The sequence below is a fragment of the Rousettus aegyptiacus genome, unplaced genomic scaffold (assembly GCF_014176215.1).
Source record: "Rousettus aegyptiacus isolate mRouAeg1 unplaced genomic scaffold, mRouAeg1.p scaffold_m13_p_13, whole genome shotgun sequence".
In the NCBI taxonomy this organism is placed as follows: Eukaryota; Metazoa; Chordata; class Mammalia; order Chiroptera; family Pteropodidae; genus Rousettus; species Rousettus aegyptiacus.
The window spans coordinates 34,745,494-34,772,653 of record NW_023416288.1 but is presented as its reverse complement, the minus strand read 5'-3'; the positions used below and the strand labels follow the sequence as shown (position 1 = coordinate 34,772,653).

At 38.3% G+C, this 27,160-nt stretch overlaps 1 protein-coding gene across 4 annotated transcripts in view; it reads left to right on the top strand.

Annotated features, from left to right (window-relative positions):
- SKAP2 (src kinase associated phosphoprotein 2) overlaps nt 1-27,160 on the top strand; it is a 151,284-nt gene that overhangs the window by 116,009 nt on the left and 8,115 nt on the right. For all 4 annotated transcript variants that reach the window (XM_016135932.2, XM_016135931.2, XM_016135930.2 and 1 more), the window contains exons 10-11: nt 14,268-14,345; nt 19,857-19,969. In XM_016135932.2, coding sequence (XP_015991418.1) covers nt 14,268-14,345; nt 19,857-19,969 — 191 coding nt within the window. The remainder of the gene's footprint in view (nt 1-14,267; nt 14,346-19,856; nt 19,970-27,160) is intronic.

Below are 27,160 nucleotides of genomic sequence, written 5' to 3'. Positions count from 1 at the left end.
TTTTGTATTATTTAAAGTACTTTAATTTGCTGCATTTTTCATGTCTCACCACAGTCAAATCTGGTGAGGAACTATTGCTGTCTTACTCAGGATTAATCAGTCTTCTCGGGCTCCTGGCTAGGACGGAAGCTGCTCTCGGCTCTGCTTGCTTCGGGGCTTGGCCCTCCTCTGTTTTTTCATCATATTCAGTCTCTAAGAGGGAGGCGATGGGAGATGATTTTTCCATTTGCAAGCTGCCTTCCAACGGGAAGAAAAATGGAGGGGGCAAATGCCAAGCTTTTCGCTTTCTGTGGTCATTACAAACACGATTCTTCTCTCCTGTTTTTCTGCAGTGTACACTATTTTTCAAGGGAGCTATTTTTTTTTTTTAAGACTGCCAGAGTTATCCAAGTTATTTTGTCATTGAAGAGTGTTAAAAATAAGAATCTATGGCAATATGACATGAATATTAACTTTCTCATAAATTGAATGTTACGGCAATAGGTTAAAGTGCTGTTTAATTAATGAACAAATACTGGAACAAGTGATCTATACAAGGGAAGAAAAAATATATTGCCTTAGAACTTGGGCTCTGGATGCGGCTGCCTGTGTTCTCATCCTGACGCTACTTCCTATAGCTGTGTTATGCTGAGCAAGTTACTTAAATGTTTCTGCGCCTCCATTTATTCATCTGTAAAATGGGAATAACAGCAATATCCTCTTCATAGGCTTCTGAGGGTTGAATGACATGTATGTGTATAGTGGCCAGCGTGGTGCTCAGTATACAGTAAACTATTATTATAATCACTGTGATTATAAATCTTCTATGCATAGGGCATTGTATTGGCGACTTCACCTCATGTTAGCCCCACACTAATTCTCTAAAGTTGACTTTGTGTTTCTGTTTTCCAGATTGAAAATTGAGGTTCAGAGACTTTTTAGATTGTCTGTGTTTGTGCAGCCAGTGAAAGAGGGTAATACAAACCTTTGGAATATGAATTTTATTTGCATTTCTATGGTTCCATTGTATCTTTTGGGATTAATATGAGATTAATTTATGTTCTATTAATTTCATTATAATTAATCTTACATTAGTATTAGTTAGGTATACCTATATTTTGAGTCTTAAAAAGCAAGTGACATTTGAAGATACAATGTTCTAATTAACTCATTCAAATAATGATAGAACACAAACCATTTGAACCTTATAGGAAGGAAATTCCTCAGAAGATATAGCTCTAGGTCAGTCATTTTCAGGACCAGCTGCATGAGTGGGAATGTGTTAGACATGCACATTCTTGGACCTACACCAAATCCACGGAATCAGAAACTCTCTGGGTGGAGCTCAGCAGCCTGGGTTTTAATTCACCCTCCAGGTGATTCTGATGCCTGCTTGAGTTTGAAAACCACTACTCTGGGTAAATAACACATCACGGAGTTATGCCACAGATATTGATGTAGCTCATAATATCTAGTCCCAAACTGGAAGTTATGCATCGCAAAGGGAGTACGTGGTAGTAATAGGAATATACAAGTGGGGCTGTTATTTGATAATTGCCCTATAAATATTAAATATTCAGTACAGTGTACTCAGTCCCTTCCATTCCTTGGATTTAGGACTTCTAAGCAGATGGGTAGTATTGCTCTCAGGCGCAGCCATTGAGCACAGATACAGAGTGATGGAGAGTGACTCCCCAGCCTCAGCTTCTTACGGCTGGGACACACCGAGCCAGAGATCAGGGTGGTTAGTTTTTCTAGTATTTAGCAACTAGGAATCTTCAACTAAGAGGAACTGATGCTAAGAATATGAAGAGAAAGAAAAAGCAATAAACAGTCATTACTGTTGCATCTTTTTCTTTCTTTAGATAGTTTAAATGTGGAAGTCGCATATTAAAAAAATGAATGAGGCTGAAGGATATAGGAATAAATAGGGAAACTGCTGTTATATCCAGATTTAATTGTGGAAAAAATTAAACAAAAGCCGTTGTCATTTAGAATCTATCATAGCCAGTGAGAAAAAAACTGGCCATCAGCCAGATGTATTTGCCTAGACTTTAGGAAGGCAGATTTCAGAAAATCCAGAGAAAGAATAGGCACAAATATATGGTATTAAAGGCAAACAGGTATTTAAACATACCGTTTAATCTCAAATGATCCCAATGAGGAAAAACGGGAGAGAAACTAAAATATGTCAATATCCTTGCGTTAGATTCTAATGAATGCAACTTTTAAAGAGACATAGATTAACCATCAAAATGGCCATATAACCAAAGACCATATGAAAATGGCTGAAATTTGTAAATCGTGCTAAGTACAACAAAAGGTATGCAATTGCTCTGTGGTTTTGTTTTGTTTGTTTGTTTGTTTTGAAATTTACTAGGGGCAATAATTCAAAGAAAACAATTCAGTATCTCTTTTATTTGCTCCTTTTCTGTCAAGAATTATCCGCCAACTGATAAGATTGGTCAGAGGTAATAGAAACCCAGGGCGGTCAAAGAGATTCAAATAGAATACCTAGCTAGCCAAGATCCATTTCATTTTCACTCAACAAATATTCATGGAAAACATTTTTTTGTTCTAGCCTGCATTAGGCTGTGTAATATAAATATACCCACGGGGAGTTCACACTTACAGGAAAAGCAGACTAGTAAAAATGTTTGGAGCGCTCCAGGAGAGGAATGATCATGGAGGCCTGTACCAAGGCTGTGAGAGCATGAAGGGGAGTGTGGCCACCCCCTGGAGGGGTTCAGGGAAAGCATCCTAAATTGGGGGATGTTGGAGCCCTGCCTTACAGATGAGTAGGAATTAAGCTTGTCTTCTGGCCCAGATAAGACTGCTTCACAAGACAACTTGTGAATGAAGTCATTGAGCTGCTGTCCCTGCTTTTGACATGTTAGAAGCATAGAGTCTGGCAATTGAATTGTGAACTTTTCAAAAAGAGCAGAAAGTCATAGTATCTTAAGTTGACTTTTCTGAAGCAGACTCTGAGAGAGCTGTTTTTAGGAGATTTATTGGCGAATGATCTTGGGAGAGACTCTTATGTGAAAGCGAGGACGGCAGAACTGGACAGGAGAAGCTGACCCACGGTGCAGACTGAGGCCTCGGCTGAACTTTAAGAGCTGTGGGATTGGGATGACTCTTCAGGTTTGTGCCAAATCGAGGCAAAGGGGCCTGTCTTTCTGTCCCTACACCAACTAATCATTGGCTCCAGGCTGTCCTCTGGGAGGGGTGTGACCTTGAGTGAGGCAATTTCCTGCAGCCAAGGGCAATTCCTAGTGAGGAACACAGCTGGGAGCCAGCAGCAGTCTGAGTCCCCGCAGCTGGAGGATGGCTGTGTTGGCCCCGAAGAGGGCATCTGGGAGGACCATGGCATTATCCACTACAAGTGGATTCTGAAAATTCTAGACAGGGTAGGGACTTTGAAGTGGACTCCAGAGAAGCTACTTAAATAAGGCATCAAAGAGTTCTTTGTGCTGTCTAGAAGATGAAATGATGATTATTAGAAACCAACATAGTTCAAAGAGATGACAGACATACAACTGGACTTCAATAAGGCTTTTGGCCAGAATGCTCATAAACTCTTCATAGATGTAAAGAGCATTGGATAACCAATCATATAGTTGTGCCCAAAGGGCGGTGATGAATTGATTTGGTGAATGCCTTAGGGCTTAATTCTCAGTATTGTCATACCATCATATTCAGTGTCTTGGATGAAGATATATAGGCAGTGCTCTCAATAGACCTAAATCATAGATAAAATCTAACAAGATGAAATATGATAGGATATCACACTTGCTCCAAAAATTTAGTTGCACAAGTATGAGAAAGGAAAGACTTGGCTCCACAGCAAATGGGAAAAACACATAGGGATTTTGGTCAATATGAGTCAACAGTGTAATGTAATTCATTCCTAGGATTGTCTGCTTTGGGAATTTAAAGTAATTATCAAATGGTGTTCTGGGTTTGCAGGATATCATTTTTTTCATGTTGTGGATCAACAGTGTTTAGATATTTAACTAAACTACCCTAGAAAGTACAAGGCAATGATTCTCAAACTTTTTGGTCTCATGGAACACCTTACAATCCTAACAATTGAGGATTCTCAAAAAGCTTTTATTTATGTGGGTTTTGCTTTTCATTGTTTACTGTATTAGAAAGTAAAACAGAAATATTAAAAATGTTTATTAATGAATTAAAAATCACAATGATAAACCCATGACATGCGAACATAATATATTTTTAGGAAAAACTAGCTATATTTCCCTAAAATATCAGTGAGAAGAGTGACATGGTTTCCATTTTTGCAGATCTCTTGAATGTTTATCTTAGTAGAGGATATTTAGACTCCCATAACTGCTTTTACATTCACTATGTTGTGGTACGTTGTTTTAGGTTACGTACAATGAGCATATGAAGAATACCCAGGCTTATACAGATAAGTAGTAGGAAAAGGGAAGTATATATAGCCCTTGAAGGTAATTGTGGATATTCTTCTTTGATACTGTACTCAAACTTGACAAGTGGTAGTTAAAGATTAGTTGGAGTGTGGAATCCAAAACCATATCTTTCCATAGCCTGTTACATTAAAATTCATGGGTCTGCCTTGTACTTCAGATGGACCTTTACCCTGGTTTGTTTTTGTAACATCACGCATTGGTTAGTTGGAAAATATTGCTTTACCACATTGTGCAGAACTTCCAAATGTTGACATAATTATGATATAATTAAAAAAACCACATTCATTACTATCACCATCAATCTCATTAGAAAAGTCTTTATATTCTGGGGAGCTGTCAAGCTCAGAGTGGCAGATATAAGTCTCTAAAATTCTAATTTTTGCTCGAAAACTCAAATTCGATCGTTGGCAATAAATGACTGTCTGTTGTTTTCATTGGAATAAGAAGCTCCCTTGGTTCATTTTTGAGAAAATATCTGCCAGATTCCCAAGTCTGAATATGCATAGTTTGTCAGTCATTTTTTTTTTTTAAGTAAAAACAGTATTCCATGAAAAAAAAGCTACCAATTCAGCTTGCCACTCAGTCTCTTGAACATCTGGAAATGCAGCAGAAATGCTTTATGCATTCTTCCCATTTTGTCACACAGAATATTAAAAAGACGTGTACATGTACTAAAGTTGTCATGAAATGAAAATAATTTTTACTGCTTTATCAAGGACATTCTTAGGTGGAAGTGGCTTGTTTGTTTCTAATGCTAATGCAAGGCAGTGAAGAATACAGTGACAGTTTGGTGCCACTGCGTTGATTTATGGCGAGGTGTCAGCAGTTACCCATCACTGCATTGCAGCATCGGTGCAAACGTTAACACGATGAAAAAGGCAAATATCTTAATTTTATTATGACAATAGTTCTGATCTCATAGACCCTTCAGCCCCAAAAGGGTCTGGGAAAAACACTGCTGGTGCAAGAGATGTAGAAACAGATACGGTTCCTCTTATGGGCTATGCTTTTTCTTTCTTGGATCTTGAAAACGAGGTTAAGGTGCACTCACTGCCCGTGAAGGGGATGAGTGTATTTGCATAAGCGAACGGAGGAAACAGAGCCCAAGCCTGTACCAAGTGAGCTCCACATCGTATGTCTACTTTCCCCCTAAGATGATAGTAGGTGGTCATAGATCCTTATAAAACAGCCATGTTACAATTAAATGATCTTATCATCGAGCTCTTTATCATTAGATAGTATTTTTTTTACAGAATAAAATTTAACACAAACCCAAAATCTAAGTTGAGATGAAACATTTTACTTTCTAAAAAGGGATTCAAAATGGTTCATAATGAAATGACTTAACGTATACCTTTGCGATGTTATTATTAAAAATGAAAATAACCAAAACCAGAAACTGAATAAAGTTGATCTAGGAGAGATGTTAATTGTGACAATGGATAGATAGATCTTGAATGATTTTTAAAAAATTTTTAATCTTTTTCTTATATCTGTTTCTTTTTTTACTACCATCAGTAAACAGATACTGTTTTTATAACAAGATTAATGAGAAAAGCATTAAATTTTAAAAAAGAACTTACATGTAACAAACTACAATTGTACCTGCAATCCGGAGCCAGATAGCTGTTATCATAACTGAGAAATAATTTAATTTGGATCTTCTTTAGTTAAATGAATTGTAAAATTGCAGAACCTATTCTAAATTTTAACTAAAAAGCTAAGCATTTGAACATTATGGAATAGAGAAATTTTATATTATAGAAGACAGTGAGTATAACACATTAAGACAAAAAGGAACCACATTTCATAATTTACTTTGTCTAGGACTTTTTAGGGGTAGGATCGTTTTCTGACTCGGTTACTTCTAACAGAGTCTGGCCTAATAAAACCTTATTTTTAACCTGACTGCTTTCTTTGCCTGGCATAGTTTCCTGTAGGTGATGAAGTCTGTCTAGATGAGACCGTTCCTGGATGTAGAAGTAGGTACGTCCAGAGCAGCAGCAGACTTTTTCAGAAATGTCTGCAGTGTGCGTTGCCCAGGAGGCAGTGCAGGGAGAGATGAGCAGGGTCCCAGGTGTGCGGCGGCGATCCAGGAGTTCAGCCCTGCCAGTCTGGTTCCCCTTTAATGAGAGAAGGAACTTAAACCACCAGCATCTAAGTTTTTTCCCCGACTCCGTCAAATAAGGTGCTTGCTAGAATTTGAGTTTCCCACCCCCCCCCCCAGACCCTTGCCATGATGTTAACAAGTTGAATGTCTGGGAAAAATAATTATTTTTGAATTTTCAGATTTGTGTATAAATTATTAATTTTAATATCAGTACAAAATTTTGCTATAAACTAATGGCATTTCTTTTTGCTTTTCAAGTACAATGATAACCTTTTCTTATTAAGCCCTGTAAGAACGGAATGTCAAGGTTGAAAATTAGATCGTATGATTGAACAACTATTGCTTATTTTGTTGCCTTTTCTATCACATTAACCTTCTTAGTTGCTAAATTAATAAATGGTTGCAAAACACCTAGCTCCTAAGGTAATGAACTCGATAGTGCATGCTAATTGTGCATTTTTTCCCCTGAGAAATCTGATTATCTCATTGTCCTCCCCACATCCTGTTCAAAGTGCAATGGAACAGACATTCTTTCTACTTTACAAAGATGGCACTGAGAATTAGAAACAGTGTCAAGGTTACATGAGTAACCAGAACTTTAACAAGAGGCCCTCATTTGCCTAATTTCCAGAAGAGTAAACATGACTCTAAATAAGCCATTTCAGTCTTTCTGTTCATTGCGAAGATCCTGTAATTCTAAAAGGCACATGCTTCTATCTTTGTAAAAGTATCTCTCTTATTTCTGTAAAATATATGTCAGTCTATTACATAGAAAAATTCTTTAGAAATGTCATATTTTAAATTACCTGTAGTGCAGGACGTTTGGCTCTCAAGGAGCTCACCTTCCTCATTGTCATAATTTTGAATTCCGTTGCCCATGCCTCTCAGGCTCGACTCTGCTCTTCCTTTTGTATCCTTGCCTCAGGTCTTGAGAGAGAAGAGGGGGTGAGGAGCCGTTTGTGTAAATCCTTTCTGCGTTTCTCCCTCTTTTGCGTTGTACTGTTAGGATTAGCCAGAGGTGACTTCATTTCCGCATCCGGTCTGTCCCACCTTCTCCCACTCAGGAGCACCTTGCTTGCAACACTCTGGAGCCTGAACCCTTGATGAAATGTGCAGGATAGCGTGTCACTCTGAAATGGAGGTGAACTTCTTTTAGACCTTTTTGTTTGTAGAAAGACTCACCTTTACCATCTACATTTAAACATGTTTTTCTTATTGAGTGAGAAAGAAAAGCTGACTGGCCTAGAAATAAATCTGTTTTCAATTACGAGTTGCCTTGGAGACCTTTACCGAGTGTCAAACACTGTGTGCTGGCTTTCGGGGCGAGCGGGTGTGTGGAACTTTAGAGGTGGGGAGGGAGAGCTGGGCGAATAGAAAAGAAAAGATGCAGGTCTGGGGCATCCCAACTTGAAACCCCATTTCTAAATCATCTCTAAGAGGGTCACTACCTGAGATGTTCTTCAGATGCAGAGCTATGGTAGGATAGAACTTACCCACCTATGTGAAAATGTTTTCCAAGTCCACGAACAGTCAATATATAAATGAAATTTCAGGAAACAGTTCATCTATAAACCGAAGATTTTAATGTAAATCAAGGAAGTGACACTGTCGCTTAGAGCTGCGGCCTTAGAGGCACGTGCTAAGGTCGAAGTCCCAGCTCCTGTTCTAACTGACATGTAAACCTGGATGAGTTATTCACGCTCTGTAAATCTCGTTTTTGCATCTGGAAAATGATGGTAAAGGTACGTACCTGTTATTACCTCATAGAGTTGTTATGAGGATTTAGTTACATAATGGATATAAATGCATAGAGTATGTACATTTAAGCAAAAAATACTAACTTTTCTCAAGGCAAATATGTAGTCACGTGATCATATGGAGCCTGGACAGGTAGGGATCTAAACCCAAACTTTGTTTTAGAACGTAACTTTCGATTCTGTGTTTTATGTCTTTAAAATGAATGTGTTTTCTGAAAGTGAGAAAGGTAACCATGTGTAAGTCAAAGATTTTCTCATGTTGCTGTCTGTCCTCTTTTCCCTGGAAGACATGATAAAATCACCCCTCAGCCCTGGCGTGGCCGTCACACACCCTGTGTGGGTGCTAACAGGCCGTCTTTAGCCTTTTCCAAGCAATGTTGGTTACATGTGTCATTGGTTATCACTTTTCTGTTTGGGTTATTTATCCTTAAAAAAATAGAGAACATTAGAAAAACCAGAAATAGCCATTTTGAAAACCTGCAGAGCTAGACAGATCTGTGATCCTTTTTAGAGTAATAATCCATCTGTTATGGAACTGGATCAATTTAATTTATAAATTGATTAATCTATCAGAGGGGGAAAAAAAAAAAAAACAAGGTCTTGACTTTTCCCCCAGTAAGCATTTACTCAAATGGTCATCGTCCTGAAAAGGTTTGAGACGTCTCAATTCTCTGCTCTTCTTCCTCTCTGCCAACTCAGAAAGAAGGCTCAATACTGTCAAAAGGAAGAGTGAGAATGGAGTTTAAGCTTTTAGATTCCGTCAGGTCTGATTGCTCTAGAAGTTTCATATTTTTGGCAGGGTTTAATGCTAAAACCTTTCAGTGACTACTAGAACATTTCTGATACTCGTCAGTTTAGTAAATGTATAGCTATAGTTGAATTATCTTCTGTAGTGAGTTCACTTTACTGTTGTTTTCATCCTGTCTGATCAAAAAATCTCCTGGTGATTCTTCTAACAATGTGTGATTGGAATAATAACTTCACATGTTGAAGAGTTTTGTGCTGCAGCTGAGAGGCATGTAAATACAAGCTGCTTATTTGCAAGAAGCTTCCAGATTTGCAATATGATTGCTATGGAAACCACATAATGGAAACCTTATAACCATCTGTGTGGTTTGATGGATTTTACTGCATAGCTGAGCTGTTTTTGTTTACTGTTATTAAAATGTTGAATGGAATATATTAACCCACAAACATTGACTATTTGAGGTATTAATTAGTATCATATAATGACATCATGCCTCAACACCAAAATAAAATATGTACAATAATAAACCTAAATAAAACAATGTGTGTATATATTTTTAATATGTTGTGAATGTGACTATTGCCTAGAATTTTAGTCACTTGTCCTTACATATTTTTTCAGTGGTGTGGAGAGGTTTGCTCTGTTAGTAAATGAATAGAGTAGGATTTATTTTCAGGATTTTTGAATCCATTTGTTCACTCATATTTTTTAAAATAATTTTTATTTCTTAATTACAGTTGACACACAATGTTATATTAGTTTCAGGTATACAATATAGTGATTACACAGTTATATAACTTATGAAATTATCACCCCATAATTCTAGTATTCCCCTAACAACATACATAGTTATTACGATATTATTGACTGTATTCCCTCTGCTGTACTTTACATCCCCATGACTGTTTTGTAACTACCAATTTGTACTTCTTAATCTCTTCTCCTTTTTCATCTTTCCCCTCAACCACCTTCCTATCTGGCAACCCTCAAAATGTTCTTTGTATCTATGAGTTTATTTCTGTTTTTTTTTTTTTTTTTGTTTATTTGGTTTTTTAGATTCCACTTATAAGTGAAATTATATGGTATTTGTCTTTCTTTGTCTGACTTATTTCATTTAGCATAATACCCTCTAGGTCCATTTATGTTGTTACAGAGGGCAAGATTTTATTCTTTTTTATGGCTGAGTAATATTCCCTTGAACATATGTATTACTCCTTCTTTATCCATTAATCTAGTGATGGACACATAGGTTGCTTCCATATCTTGGCTATTGTAAATAATGCTGCAGTGAACATATGGTTGCATATGTTTTTTTGAATTAGTGCTTTGGTTTTCTTCAGATAACTACCCAGAAGTGGAAATACTTGGTCCATCTTTGTCTTTATTATAGCCTTTGTTTTAAAGTCTGTTTTATCTGGTATAACTATTGCTGCCCCAGCCTTTTTTTTTTTAATTTTGATTTTTATGAAATATCTTTTTTCATTTTTTTCATCACTTTCAGTCTGTGTGTGTCTTTCGACCTAAAGTGAGTCTCTTGTAGACAACATATATAAGGGTCTTTTTATCTTATCTATTTAGCCACCCAGTGTATTTCGATTATAGCATTTAATTCATTACATTTAAACTAATTATTGATAGATATATAGTTATTGCCATTTTATTATTTATATTTTGGTCTTTTATTTTTCTTCTTCTTAAGAAGTCCCTTTAACATTTCTTATAATACTGGTTTGGTGGTGATGAACTCCTTTAGCTTTTTCTTGTCTGGGAAGCTTTTTATCTATCCTTCAATTCTAAATGATAGCTTTGCTGGGTAGAATAATCTTGGTCATAAGTCCTTGCTATTCATCACTTTGAATATTTCATGCCAGTCCTTTCTGGCCTGCAAAGTTCCTATTAAGAAATCAGCTGACAGTCTTATGGGAGCTCACTTGTAGGTAACTAAGTGCTTTTCTCTGGCTAATTTTAAGATTCTCTCTTTGTCTTTAACCTTTGGCATTTTGATTACGATGTGTCTCCCTGTCACTCACTATTTATTGAACATCTCCTTTGTACTACATTCTAGTCAAGATTCAAGTTGAGTTGTTTTCTCTAAGATGAAACAGACACACACACACACCAGGTTCATGTTTTTTATGTGGAAGCTGTTTATATTGTTCACTCAAGATGAAATGAGTTGTTTCAATACTGTTAAAAAAATCGACATATGAAACACAAGGCTTTGACTGAAATATATCAGCCCTAGGTTTGAAAAGGAGAAAGGAAGTGTTTTTAAAGGGCATCTCATCCTCTAAAATACTACTTATTAAGCATCTGACATCATTTCAGTTTTGATACGTCACAGTAAATATTGATACTTAAATATTTTTAATATTCTGATAATTTAAGGATAGACTGCGCACATTATAGGCACTTAAATATTTTTAATATTCTGATAATTTAAGAATAGACTGTGCACATTATAGGCACTTAAATTTTCATAAAGTAAGAACAAATTCACAGTAATGCATTGCTCTAAATTCATTGTTAACTTTGCCAAGAACAGTTTTTCCACTAAATTATTGTAATTAGTTTTTGTGATATCTTGACACTGACTTTGGGTAGTGAGTCTAAATTTCATAGTCTCTTCTGAAGAGCTGAATAGTGCTTCCTGTGTTGGCGTGGTTATTTATGGCTTTTGACTTGAGGACAAGTGCCCTCAACTGTTTTTGAATTTGCTCCTTACTACTGAGGTTGTGATCAAATTGTAAGAGTGAGAGTGCTGGGGAAGGAGCAAGTGCGAAAAGCAAGGAAAGCTTTGTCCTTCACCTTAAAAAGGTTATTTGTAAAATGAGCAGGTTAGACTAAATGACTGTAAATGTCCCTAATATCTTTAAAATTTGTATGAAAACACCCTATTAACCTGTTTATGATAACTAGTCCATGAGGCATGGCATAAATGAGGTAACTGTTGTTGAGGAGAGAAGGGACAGGGTTCAGTGTTAGACCTTTTATTAGCTCTTCTACATATTAATTACTATTTGAACCATATTAAATTGCCAGTGCTAGGTTTGACTTAATATATATAAAGTAACAAATATTTCCAGCTGTTCCTTATATTAGAGCTTTCATTATTTTGTTTGAAATGAGTTACAAAACTTCAACAGTTATGTTCGCCTTGTAAGTGCAGTAACTCTCAAGCTTGATTTAAATGCTGATTTTTATTTAAAGTTTGCCCGAGACTTCTAAGTTTACATCTGCAGTCCTGACCTCTCTACCAGACGTTCCAGTTGCCCCTGGACGTTTCCTCTGCGTTGCCCCACCAGTATATTAAATCTGTCACGTCAGAAGCACAGCTCCTTGTGTTTCCTCAGCAAAATAGCTTATCTTGGCTATTCTCTTTTTAGTAATGATGTTGCCATTTCTCAGTTAATAAGCGCAAAACCTTGGTTGCCTTTTTTTCCCCTTAGCCCTCCACATCCAGTCAGGCACAGAGTTTATCAATTCTAGTTCCTTTCGTCCTCATAACCATCCCCTTTCCATTTCCTCTGCCCCTTCAGTTCAGGACTTCCTTCCCCTTCAGCTAGGCTCCGAGTGGTCTCTCTCCCCGCGCCCCTCCTCCAGGATCCGACACAATGGGATCCGATGACCATTCCTCAAGCCTAGTTTCTGTCCCCACCTTTCTCTGCTCAAAAATCTGCTGGGGCCTGTGTTGCCCACCGAATGAAAGTCGAAAGCCCATAGCAGGGTGCTCGCGGCCCTTCAACAGCTGGCCCGCACTACCGGCACTGCCTCCCGTCCTGCTCTTCTTCTCTGGGTACCACATTCTTCAGCCAAAATGGATATGATGGTGCCTTGTTCTTTTCTTCATGCCTCTCCCTCTTTCTGGAAATATTCTCCTTCCCATCGCTCCTTATTCAAATTCTGTCCATCCCCTAGAGCCTTCATGGTATTCCCCGTTAGGTGGTTTCTTCCCGGCACTTCCTCAGTACCTGGACCTCACCTGTCAGGTTTTAGGCCCCTCGTCCCATTTTCCTTAAGATCCTGCCTTCTGTCTCCTCTAGGCTGTCAGCTTCCTGAAGGCAGAAGCTCCCTACTACCCTTGCGTCCTGGTAGAATCTCTCCCTCTTATAGGTAGTTAATACTCAATGAAGATTTGCTGGTTGAATTATTTCACATTTGTAATGACTATACTTATATCTTTTCATATATATTTATTTAACGTTTGGATTTCTTTCAAACTGATTCTTTTGAACCAGTTTTTTTTTTTTTTTGGCATGCCATTTCATTCATATGTCTTGCCTTAAATATTTCTAAGTTGCATATAAAGGCTTAAGGGAGGAAAGTGGTCATGTAATAAATATTTTTTGATGTAAAAGATTGAATACTCTATTGACTCTGTTTAAAACTCTTCTCTTTAAGCTTATCATATTTATTCCTATAATTTGGGGAAGGAATGTGACGGGAGAGTGTGGAAATAATATAGTTAATCCACTAAATATATGTAGGGTAAAGAACACGGACTTTATAATCACAAGCCCAAATTTGAATAACAAACACTGGAAATTTCTTTACCTTTTTGAGTCTCAGTTTATTCTCCTGTAGAGTGAGGATTTAAAAAATATTTATCTATGAAATCTTAACATCTGCTATAGTATATGGCACATAGTAGGTCCTCAGTACAGGTCTGGGAGGGTCATCTTGAAGGACGAAGATCCTTCTAGTGTCCTCCTGTGACGCTCGCGTGAGAAAACCTATGAAGTCTCTGATACTCAATAAATGGCTTATAGGTTTACTGTATTTTGTATCACACATTTTCTCTTTGCTATTTCGATGTTTCAGGGACCATGATTTTATCTTTGGAACTCCTGCCACAGTAGAATGTAGTCTATCCCTGTGGTGCTGGGTGTCCTTTGACTGGATTTCAGGGCTTTACTGGATTTAAGATTGTCCCCGGAGAGTTTCTATAAGCATTTAAAACAACATATGTGAAAACACGAGTACGTATCTTCAATTTACTAAGCCAACTGGCGAAGTTGCTATTTGGAAATAGCTAGAGGTTTATTTATTCAGCTGTAGATTATTGAAAAAGGCATGTGAATGTTGAGTGGTTTCCTTCTTTGAAAAGGCATATTTATGTGTCACAAACTCTTAGTTTTTCTCTTAAGATGGGGTGAGCACGGCACTGTCCTCCCTGCGGAAACCCTTCATCTGCTGTGTATGTCGTTTGTTTACAGAGGAGGAAGAGGACAGCAGTCCCGGGAAGGCGGACGAGCAGAAGAAGATGAGTCAGGACAGCGCCCACCACACCACAGGTGACCAGTTGTGCCGCCTCCCCGGGAGGCTTATTTTGGTTTTGTTCGCTCTCCTTTTAGTCAGTTTCTTACCGCCCTCAAGACATTCACAGAGCTCCCTGAAGTTGGCTCCCTGGGTCTGGATCTCTTATGGCTGATAAGCTGCTTAGTCCCATTTAGGATGCATGAAAACCACTTGAGAAGGATTTATAAAGTAAGCCAATTTATACAAGGTATTCCTTCCTGAATTACTTTGTAATGACTCAATTAGCTTTCATTTCTGCACAAAGGAGATTTAGTTGCATAAATTAGCTTATCATCATTGAGGAAGTGTCACTGCTAAAGGACAGTTTATAGATACAACATGCAGTTGCTGTCAAACCTATAAGAATGTAATATAGACATCTGTGTATACTTTGTGCTTGAGCAGAACAGACTTCTGCCATTCAGAGACTAACAGGGGACAACAAGTTGCCCAGGGGACTGGCAATGTAGACATCTCTGAAAAGGTCAACTTGACACAGGCTCTGACAATCGACCCACAGCTCTGTCTTCTTTGATAAAAATCAGATAAACTTAAGACCGCTAATTGATCTGCAGCCTGTTTAAATGTTGGCCATGCATATCTTCATTGCATATGATTAACACAGAAAGCAAATGAATTGGGTAAGAAATGCCAGGGTCCAGTGACAGCAGCTTAAAAATTGGAAAAGGACGCTGCTGGCCTAGAAGGCGAGGAAGGATAGTCCCCTTATCCACTTCCGCTTGGCACGTGGCCCCGAGTACTCATTAGGACTGAGACTGGAAAAATAACTGCACACGCGACGTACAGAATCACACGGTCTGGGCCGCTCCTCTTGCCGGTTGTTATTCCCAAATAGCGGGAGATAAACCACATCTGTAGCGCAAGCACAAGGCTAGTTTTGATAAACCAGCAATTATTTTACACGGAAAGAAGAGAAGGCCTGCCTTCTTATCAGGACTCGACACCTCCTCCTCGCCGCATGTCAGCTGGGGCAAGGTCTGCCATATCATCCCACGTCCCGCAAAGAGCTGCAGTTTGGGGTCACCTTCCCCTCTCTGATATGTCCATACATCACTCTTTCAAGCTGTCAGAAGCAGGGTGGACAAGAAGCGTGTGTTCAGGAAGTAGCTTTCCAGAGTCCTTCCTACTGTGACATGTGGAAAGGAAACAGAGCCCTGGTTTCCGGACCAGGACAGGAAAGCGGGAGCAGGTTGCTGCGCAAGGTTTTCGTTCGCTTTTTTCAAAAAGGAAGCAAGGACGAAGTCATTAGATGTTAGCTCTCAGGTCCTGTAGAACGCAGCTATAAAACACTAAGGCCGAGAGAAACCTCGAGGATGATGTTCAATGGTAATTTAAGTATATGTGTTTTATTATGTGTCATAAAGCTTCTGCCAAAGACGTGTAGTTTCCTTTTTCAAAATTTCAATGCAGGTGTAGAAGGTAGACACATATAGATAGCCTTTCCACAAATATAAGTATTTTGGCTTAAAGCGATTCTATTTTTCAAAACCCCTTTTATAGTAACTATCTCCTAAATTTTTGCCTTTGAGGGAAGCGGGGAAAAATCAGTTTTTCCTCAGAGGAATGCAATAAGTAGACCTAGCTTTTCATGCAATAGCTATAAATTAGCACTGCAATAATTCTTATCTTTAGTGACATGAAATTCTTTTCAAGCAGCAGTTTTAATGCTTTTGCATAGCAGTGACCTTTGCTCTCCTAGGCTGTCAAAGATGTAACACTAGAAGTTTGTTTGCTGTGCCGGGCAGTGAGCTGACAAGGGTATTACTATCTTGCTGAGCATCGCATGATGTGAACTTCTAACCTTACTCAAGAATGTTATATATTTTTCACATTGACTGATTTTAGTAAAAAAAAGAAAAAAAATCAGACTATGTTAAATGCATAAGCAAAAACAAAATTATTTGTATGTCTTATAAGTTCTCATGTTTCAGTTTACATATCTTGCATATATTTTTTATTATCTGTTTAATAAACATTCCATTTGATTTTTCTGAGCATTGTACAATATGCTTACCTTCCCAGAATAGTTTTTAAATCTATAACTCTACTCAAGAAGAGATTCTCCATTATCTTACATTCGTATGTTTCATCCGTTGCCGTATTTTTAAAAGTCTCTTCACTTTTGCAAAACTATCTCCAAAGTTTAGTTTATACTTTCATAATAACTTTGTTATTATTGCCCAATGATCTGTTTTGTATTTTTTAAAAAGCAGTAGCAAGTGCATTGTTTAAATCCTTCATAGGCTGGCTAATTTAGAATTTTTTTTTTTTTTTCTGTTCCTTCTTTTTTTTTTTTTTAACTCTTAATGCCTCTCAGGACAAGAAACATAAAGAGGTGATATTTTTAAATATAATTTTGAAAACATAGGTCATGTGATGCAGATAGAATAGGAGAATTAATTCATGCAGTAAAGACAACTAAATAGACTTAATTTGTATTCAGAATGTATGCTCATCTGTGGTTTATGACATTATGCTCCATCCAATATTTTGTTGTTTTTAAAAACGTATCTCACATGGATTTTTTTTTCAGTGTATAGGTGAACAGTGTTAACTTTTATGAACCCACCATGCTTCTGAGGCTGTTTCTATGTGTAATTTTTTGTGTAAGGTTAGCCACACTTAAAAAATTTTAAAGTAAAACCAGAAGAGCTTGCTCTCTCTAAGAAACAAGATAATTCCTAATTTTTAGGTCTAGGATGTAGACCGAGAATCTTACCATTACTTTCCTGAGGAGACTAAGGCTAATACACACACCAGCAGGTTTTTTTCCCTGCTCGTGATTCTTCTACTTTATATCTGGTAGTGCGTGCTGAAATGGATGGACTAGTACATGGCGTGTACTGTTGTGTGTACGTGTAGTCATGTGACGTGAGCAACTTATTATTCTCTGACAGAGCTCACATATGGGATGCAGAAATCAAGTTGGTCTTTGGGTACCATTATCATCAAGATTATAGAAAGCACAGTAGAAAGTGTATCTTTTCACCAGTTCCGCCAAATCTCGAGCCCTGTCGCCTCTTACGACAGTGAGATTTAATGAAATGCTCATGATGCTCATCTAGGGAGAGATGCGTCTTGCACACCGTGGGGGTCTGTCTGCCCCTCCTGCGCTCCTGTAACTCCCATTAGTGTTAATGGGAGTTTCGCCAAGCGCATCGAGGGGCAGAGAGACCCCTAAGTGATAAGGGTTATTATGTGTTCGAAATCATCGTATTCTTTTCCTTCCTTCTTCCCCTCACCTCTCGAAAATCTTTTAAATGAACACTTATGGTGAGAGCATCTGAAACAGGGAAGCGCAGGCAGCAGGCTGGACAGCTGGAGAAGCTACTGGATGCTCGAGCTAAGCTACAACTTGTACTCTAGTTTTTAGCCCGAGTTTTGTTTTTTCAGCCTTTTGGGATCAAGCCTAAGGCAGAGCAGCGTGAGGAGCACACAGGAACCTCAGTTGGGGAAACCAGCTATGGAGATCCGTTTACCTCCTGGCCAGTGGCTGTGGGGGAGGGCCTTGCATGCGAAATGATGTCATCCTCTCTTTGCTCTAATTCCTTGACTTTTAAACTGACACTGACGGACTGCATGGGGCGCAACATTTGACCCATTTAGCAGTTGATTTAATCTGACTAGGATGTTTCAACTTCTAAATCTCTATTTGTCTAAATAAGTGGTTTTTAAAGGAAATCAGTCACTTTATTATTAAGCAATTTTTTTTCTTAAAAAAAAATAATTTGACAATATTTGGAGTGATCTGTCCAGCCAGAGTGCCCTCTAGTGTCCATTTATAGAATTTACTTAATACATGCTTTGGTGCGGGGGGCGGGGGATATAATGAAGGGTGGCGGCAAGCATAGTTAGCTCTTGGTTGGATCTTAGGCGCGTACACATCCCTGCTGCTATCAGTGATGAGTGCTCAAATGCTAGAGTGGAGAAGTCACAGAGGTATTCGTCCCTCTCCGTCCTCTCTTCCTCTCTCCTTTCCTCCCGCTCCCATTTTCCTCCCCTCCTTTCCTCCCTCTCTCTTCTTTTTTTAATTCTTAGAAAAGAAGAGGAAAAAAAAGATCTAATAGGCTTTTTCTAGGCTGTGTATTCTAGTCCTCGTTTAGTCTCTTAAAAGTATAATTGAATAAATAGAAGTAGCGTCTTCCTAAATATTCAGACTCCATATTATTTCAGGTTTTTTTGGTTTTTAAAAATACTTCAGGTATTAAAGGGAATTCAAAAGATTTCTAGTGAGCGTAACATTTTGTACATATCACAAACGGTGTGTAATAAGACGAACACCCTAGTGACACACTAATGTGACTAGTTGTGTTGGAACGGCCAAGGAGCCCGCCTTTGAGAGCCATATGATAAAACTAAGATGACAACCCCGATCCGGCATGCATCGGCACAGTTATCCCGTCCGAATCCAGGGATGACATCCCAGTGATGGAAGCTGTCAGCACGTGCATGTTCTGCCTGGTTAGTGAATACTCGGACATCTCATTGATACTCCGTACTTTCTTTTTGTGTTAACTCATCAAAACTCAATTATCATGAAATTAAAAACAGGAAATAGTTCTCAGTGTAGCAAAAGCATCCAGTGCATTTAACTCTCTGCTGTGTTTCGGGAGACCCACATTGTATAAGTGACAAAGCATTTATTACCCAGTTTATTGTGGTATTACAGAGCGGAGAGCGCTAAATAATCAATCAGTTAATGGTCTGTGTGGCAGTTTGAGCACATCACATCCATTGTGCTTATGCTGTTAGAAGGATGAGCTGATAACTCCAGTGTATGCTGCATGTTTATTCAGAGCCTAACGTCCTAAACTAGGGCTGACAGAAGTCTTGAAAAATGCAGCTTCAGCATTGACAATTTCTAAGTTGTTAAAATATTTTTAAAATAACTTTGAGAGAGGTTTGGGTACAAAAGTCCCTAAAGAATCCTTCGTCTTATTTCCACTTTATCTTTCTTTAGTCAGCTTTAGGTTTTAGAGTTAAAAAAAAAAAACAAAAAACATACGTTCCCTAGTTTGGTTTAGATTTGTACCTTCGCTCCTTTATCGTTATTTTTATGAAGTATCCCAAGTTCTGTAAGATGGTTATTTTGCAATGTGTTTATCGCTGCCCATGGATATTGCTCATTATGCAGTATGGGTCTCTTGTTCAAACCATGTTGCGGACGTGCTTAGGTCCACGTATAAAATAAGTGGGAAGTGATCTTCAGGTGCTGGATGAGAACACGTTGCAGTCACAGGTTTTAGATACATAAGAAAGGCGAGGAAAAAGACATTCGAAATCAGATTCTTTGGAAAGTGGTCCTTAATTAGCTGATAAGAAGTAGGATTCTTATGTGGGTATAACAAAATGCTCCTTGAATCAGGAAAGAATCTTTTTAGACTATTTTGGTGGTTTGGGGTGGCCCTTTAATTTCTGTTGGTTCATTTTTAAATGAAGGTCCATTACACGAAAGCTTCTAACTCTCGTTTTCTCTTTCTTCCTAGGTGATAAAAGCACTGATTATGCTAACTTTTACCAGGGTTTATGGGACTGCACAGGTGCTCTTTCTGATGAATTGTCATTTAAACGTGGCGATGTGATTTACATTCTTAGCAAGGTAAGAAGATGCCCCCAAATGCAAAGACTGAATACAAAGCTAAATTTTTATGCATTTGGAATGCAACGCTGGGGAAAAATGCCAGTTGGAATTCTTCTAGTTCCTTGTTAACAATTGGGAGTTCACAATAATTAATTATTTTGTCAAGTGAAATGTAATCAAAATTTAAACACAATCAGATAACAGGATTCAACTTAACACTGTGTTTACCTATCACTTCAGCCTTTGGCTCACATCCACGCACTGCCTTCTCCAGAAACAATATACTTATGGGAGAGTTAACATTGTAAGGTATTAGGTTATTTATTATGTTTTTCTTTCCTCTTCCTTTTTATTCTTCTGTGTGCTTATTCTGATTTTGTCTGCCATTCACTACTGGAAACACTGTGTTTATAGAACAAGTTTTTCATCTTTATGTAAATATATCGGGTGTTCCGACAATTTAAGAGCAATGCTTTTCTATTCAGACATGTTTAGGTAATTTCTTAAAAATTTAACATAATAGTTTTGGTAAATGTAATAGCAAAGTGTATTGCCACAAACTCATCTTTATATATATAAAAAAATCATACCTCTGCCTCTTAAGATACTGGACTATCCAGAATCTTCCTGCCCTTAGGTCTAGGTTTCTTACTGTGATTACACTTCGGATGCTGTGTGTGAACTCCCTTCATCTTCACATTTAACTTTCCCTACGATAATATGGCTAGTCAAAAATATCTCCTTCAGTCTACTTTATGAGGTAATTTTAGAAACAAATGATGTATGGAAACTATTTAATAGGAGTGTGGAAACGTTGTATAAATCATAAGTCTAGGAGTTTAATGTGGTTTCTTGATTACAGAAATATTTTGGACTTTTCAGAAAGATAACATGACTTGTTAGATATAGAAAGTAATTTGGAAATAAGGTCACTTATTGAATTTTAACAGTGGTTGGCTGGTGCGTAAAATCATAACAGAGAATCATGGAACATTTGAGTGAGGGATCTTAGGGATCATCTATCTATTCATGGTTTTTATAGATAAGAGAACTTGGGTCAAGAAAGTACCAGAGCCAACTTAACTGTGTATCTTGACTCCCAGACCAGGGCTTTCTGCTCATGTGTGCATGTGCGTGTGTGTGTGTGCGTGCTTGAATCTGCCTTCCTTCCTTCTCCCCTCCCTCTCTCTCTCTTTTCCTCTCTCCTCCCTTTTTCTCTCCCTCCCTTCTTTTCTTTCTTCTTTGTGTTTTATTTGAAACTGTAATAAAGTACCTATAATGTGCCAGGACCCATTTAGACACCAAGGATAAAAAAGAAAAAAAAAAAGATATACGCACTTGGAGATTATAAGGGAAAAATATTTAGTAAGTAAATATAGCCAGCTGTGATAATTGCTAGTTGAAGTGCCAAGGCTAAGACTTGTCATTTATTTCTCAGTCCTCTGTTCATAAGTATGGGATTTTTTTTTTTTTTTGAAAGATGTTTTTAGTTCTTGGAAGCTACAGATAGCCATATCACAACTCTTGGATTAAGTCTGTTATTAAGCATTTAATTGTCTTGAGTTAAGACACTCATTTTTTGAGTTAATTGCTTAATATAGGAACGAAACTGATTAGTTTCCGTTCTTAACAAACTTTCTCGGAATCATTCCTCAAATTTACTTAGCTCACAGTTTTTTTTCACCAATTTAGCCACGATTGTGTATGGAATCGAAAGGTTGATTAGCTTCCACTTGGAATTTCAGATTATAGGGATAAATAGCGTGTGGCCATTTTTTTCCTATGGTAAATATGAAACCTATAAAGCCTGTGTGTATCTGTTCTGAGAGCCTTCTTTGTGATTCAGGCAGTCTTTGCTGCTGAAAGCCTCAGAGAACCAACCTCCAGGGCGGGCTGAGAAACAAGCATCCTTGTGGTAGGCATGTCTCATGCCTACCATTGTCTTAGAAAGTCATTTCCTATTAATATGAAATTAAAATCTAATCATATGTGCATCATAGTTCTGAGTTTCCAGGAGAGGTTGATCTCAGGGAGGTGGTTCCAGTACTCCCCAAAATGTTTTGTAGAGATTGTAATTCTGTGTGTGAAGCCTGATCATAGAACCAAGGCGAGTGGTGGTCCAGCATATAGGAAGAACATAGTGCCATCTAAAATTTATAAGTGCCATTATTTGGGCATGGGTAGACCTAAAATGCTTTCTCTTGTCAGCCCTTCACAAGGCTTTAAATTCTACCCTCAGCACCATTTCACGATGGGCCTTCTAGGGATGGGTATTTGGTTCCTGAAGGAAGAGACGAGACGTTGTTAGCCAACACATCATCACCATTGGCAGAGTGATTATCTACCCATGTTACCCAGCTGTGGACTTCACTGGCTCAACCAGCTAAATCTTGGCTGCTTTTGGATTCAGTATATGTTTGTGAAAACTCTGACTTCTCCGCTTTGCTTTGGGCAAGCTCAGATTGGACTTTCCAGAGACACTAATTTTTATTTGGTTTGGCCTTCCAGTTTTCATCAAAACTTTAGCAAACACAGACCTTAAATGAATATCATAAGTTCATTTAATAGCAGTTTGAATGCTTGGTGTTATTATAAATTTAGAACTCAAGGCCCTTAGAAGAGAGTGAAAAAATTTTTAAAAGGGCTTGTTTCTAGATCAAGGTAGAACTGATGTTTATATATCAATAGACTTTTTTTGAAAAGTACAATTAGTATAGAAATCACTAGCATCGTTATACGCCTAGAAATTTGTTTAGTCTCAGAGTTATATTTAGACGTAGTGATAGAATGAAATTTTACCATTTTAATTTATTTTTTACACCATCTAGTGGCTCAGAATGGGTGGTGCAGGCAATTGCCGCTAATGTGCACAATCGAAATGATGTCATAAATCCAACTTTAAATCCAGCTATGGGTTATTACTTTTCTATCTCATGTCAATAAAGTATTAGCATTAACCATGAAAATTTTTTCATCATTCTGAATTAAATGTAAAAATTGTATATGTAAGGAAGAATACATTTTAAGGAGTCTAACACAGTATTTATAGAGACATTGCAAATGCATACTTTGTAGAGATATTAATGCTGTTACTTTCTAATAACACCATTAAAAGATTTTAAGGAAATATACTTGCTTTTAATAATTGATTTATAATTTGCAGTATTTAATTATTACTGTTTGCCTTACCTCCTAGAAGCTTGTCAATTCTTAAAACACTCTTAAAAAAAGGCAACACAAGATAGTTTAAGAAACTATGCATTCTTTCAATATAAATAAACATTTAAACAAATGAAATAAAATGGTGTGCATTATAATAGTGTTTAATTAGTTTGACGATTAGGCTGTCTTCATTAAAATTCATTATAGAAATATAGTTTGATTTTAAAATTGAGTTTCTTTTCTGTTTTTGCAAGGAAGCCTTGATGGGGTATCGGCTGTGCTCAGTCTGGGGGTGACTTATTTATTCTAGGCCTCTGTTGAGAGTTATACAAATCTTAACCTTTCTTTTTAAACTTTTAGTGAAAATCGAATGTTGTAATGAAGAGAGAAGAGTAGGCAGAGGCCCTGCCCTTCCCCCTCCCCTTTTGAACATTTTCCAGTTAACAGCTGTCGTGTGAGGCCTGGCTGGGCTAGCCCCTCCTTCAAAGTACCCCACATCTTCTCAGTTTCAACCTTTGAACCTCACTAATAATAAATCTAAATCCTACTTGCCTAAAAGCCAGCAACGTTTTGCTTATGGTTCTTTTCATATAGGGCTTGCTGTTGTTTTTTATGTGTTAAAACACTTTATATACTTACGTAATTCAATGGTGATGTAGAAATCTCCCCCCCTCACCCCCCCCCCCCAAAATGGAGCACATTGTCTGGGGTGGATAAAACTGAAATTTGTAATTTTAATGACAGCTGCGTTGTTAATGAATTAACTCTGAAGCACAAGGCCTGTTTCAGATTAATTTGATGGAGTGAAAATTATATTTGAAGTGGGAAACATTTATTTATTTAGGAATTGTGTTGTTTAAAAATCATGCTAAATTTTTTTAAATAGTTTGCATTTCAGTTTTATTACCATCTCAAACGTGGACATGATATCATTGTTAATAGTGTTTTCCTAGAACTATGTGAAATTTTATAATTTTATGGCAGGATCCAGGCGCATAGCTATAGGCATATTCCATAGCTGCACATAGCTCTTTGGTATGCTATTCTACTTGCTATTCTGGATTTACATCCTCTCCTAGTTTATCTTTCAATCTGGACTCATCGGTAAATTGCTCACCACATTCCAATTCTTACTTTTAAAGCAATAAATTACTTTTAGAGACTTAATGACAGAGGAGCTATGCTTCAGCAGGAAAGAGGCATGCTACTTTGTCTAGTATTAACCGAAAAATAAGAGTTAAGACTCCTGGAACATTTTATCTAGTCTAGGGGATATGTGACGTGAATTAAGGCAAAAACCGAAAATGTAGATTGACGACGGTATTCGCTAATATACGATAAAGGGTTTTTTTTTTTTTTTTAATTCTTTCTTAGTATATATTGGTTGGAGATCCATTGCCTCTTTTTATATTTGTCTGTGACTTTTCCCAGTGGCTGGTGAGTTGTGACTGTCACTGATCATTTGCTTCTCATGAAAATGTGGAAAAGGTTCAGTTACTTGGGCTTTTTTAGGTTTCAAACCTACCAGAAAAATAAAATAAGTCGAAAGTCTCACTGAGCTCTCCTGTCATAGAGAAATACAGGTCGTTTTTCCTTTGTGACCTTCTGACCCATTGTGCCACGAACAGCCTAACCACCTGCTGAAGAGTTACTGGGACGTGTCCATATAGGACGCAGGTTGTCGATTGTAGGCTCATTCCCCAAATGTTGTCGCGTCTTCCAGCCTTCGGAGGAGTACGGAGGAGCGTTTGTGTTTGTGGCGGCGTGTGTTTGGGCCGGTGCCCTTTCGCCGCTGTGCTGTCGGGATGGGGGCGTGGTAGGCGGACGCAGCGAGGCAGGAGCGAGTGGACCCACTGCTCGGCAGCCGCCCCTCCCCCGTAGTGACGTGCAGTTTATGGAAACAGCACCACGTCCGTCCGTCCGGGGATGTTCTGGTTCCGCTCATGGGACTCCCCGTCATTTACTTGCGAACAGCATGCTCAAGTACTTCCCGCTTTTCTCTTACATAAAGTGGAGGAAGCATTCCAGGAAAATGTTGACGGGTGCAAGGGGAAGGTGCACATGGAGGCAGGCTACCCGGCTGAGCCCTGCACCGGCTTGAGAGGTAGAGAGGGAACCAGAAGGCAGTGTCGGAGCGGCCAGGTGAGGGGAGTTGGCAGCGGAGGGGCTGCTACGGGCTGCAGGGCCTGTGTGGTTTAATTCTACGTAGAATAAACAAGGGTTTGCCAGAAGCAAAAACAAAGCAAACAGAAACCCAACATCGTAAAAGCACTATGCTGATCATTTTTTTTTAAATCCTAAATTGGAAAATCCATCATCCCAATGTGTATACATGGCACACTTTCACTCCTTTGAGACGTCTCCCTCCTCATCCCTTTAACGACCAGATTCCCTTTGGCCGAGCAGGTCGAGAACTGCTCACGGCAATCGGATGGCCGTATATATAGATATAGTGCACTCCGAAATACTCTATTTATTTTTTATTTATTTTTTCTTTTTGCTGCCCTGGTATTTTGCCTCACCAGTTAGTAGGAAGGGAGACGAGGGAATGAAACACCTGCAATACCCTGTTCCAGGCACTCAGTGTGCTTCCCCTCGCCTGATTCATAAGGTGACCCCGCGAAGTGTATGGTGTTGTGATTTTGCAGATGAGGAAACCGAGGCTAGTAAGGTTGTTATGGAAACCGCCTGGGCCCAGCAGCGAGGGAAGTGCCTGCTGGAGTCAGCGCGCATCTGACCCTGAAGCCTCTTCTCCTCCTGCTTTGCTGCTCCTGTTTCCCTCTCAGCTCTGCACTCCTCGAGACAGAGTCTCAAGTATTTGTATTTTCGTATCCTCAATACGTACAGCAGACAGATGTTAAATATGTGTTTATGAAAAGACAGTTAAAAATGGGGAATAATCCTGAACTTCTTAAAAACTTTAAAATCGTAGAATCAGAGAGTTAGCAAAACCTTAGTGCTGGCCCTTCACTTTACAGGTGAGGAAATCTCAAGGCTCAAGATAATGGGGGAGAAAGTGAATGAAAGGCAAAAAAAAAAAAAAAGACTTCCTCTGTGGAGACTTTCCAGGGCAAGGGACTCTCCACAGCCGAGCATCTGACTCGGCCCTGGGCTTCTTGGCAACCAGACTGCAGAAGGAAGAGACGAGGAGCTAATAATTCCTGTTAATCATAAAGTAGATATCTTGGCTTTTCCTAGTACTGGCTACTTAGAAAAAAAATCTCACATGAACTTCTAGAATGTTCAATGATCACCTGACCTGAACAACTTTTTATAATCAGTACAACCATGGTAGGTAATACCCTCTACAAAAAGATTTATAGTATGATGACAGATTTCATGAAGGTAATTCTTTGGGGGTCCAAATATGTAATACTTAGACTTCTTGATTTATGTTCAATATGTAACTGGATTATTGTGGAGTCTCAAAGAGTGATGTAAATAAACAATTAAACACATCATCCCTAAAGAAGTTGAGCATCACCCAAGGCCGCATAGCTAGTTAGTAACATAGTTAGCATTGAGACTCTGGCTCTTCTGAGAAAATAATCACAAGAATAGTAAACAGGAGCTGAAAACCCAGCATTTTGCCCCTCATACCTGCCCCTTCGTTTCTACCTTTGCAGAGTTCTGTCTTAACCTCCTCGGTACTTACAATAAATGCAGCTGCACTCGTTTCTTCGGAGTGGGATCATTTGGTCCCAGTTCTGCAGGAGACAGATCTCTTTCTTTCTGCAGATGGGACGTGAGCTCTTTACACAGGCATCGCATATGGTGCCTTGGAAACATGGCGGGCCACGGCTAGCCACGAGTAGCAGCACACGCTTCGGACTGCGAAGCTAAACGTACTGCAGAATAAATCTTAACTGTTTGTCATTCCTAAAATTCTTCAAGATGTCTAATGTACACAAAGGGAAGGATATTTTTTATTGGAAATTATATTTCTTAAGAAAATAAGATAGTCAACTGGTGCATCATCCATAATGTAGATAGAGTATGTTTCATTATCCTGTACATATTCTTTAAACATCTTTTACACATTCTGCA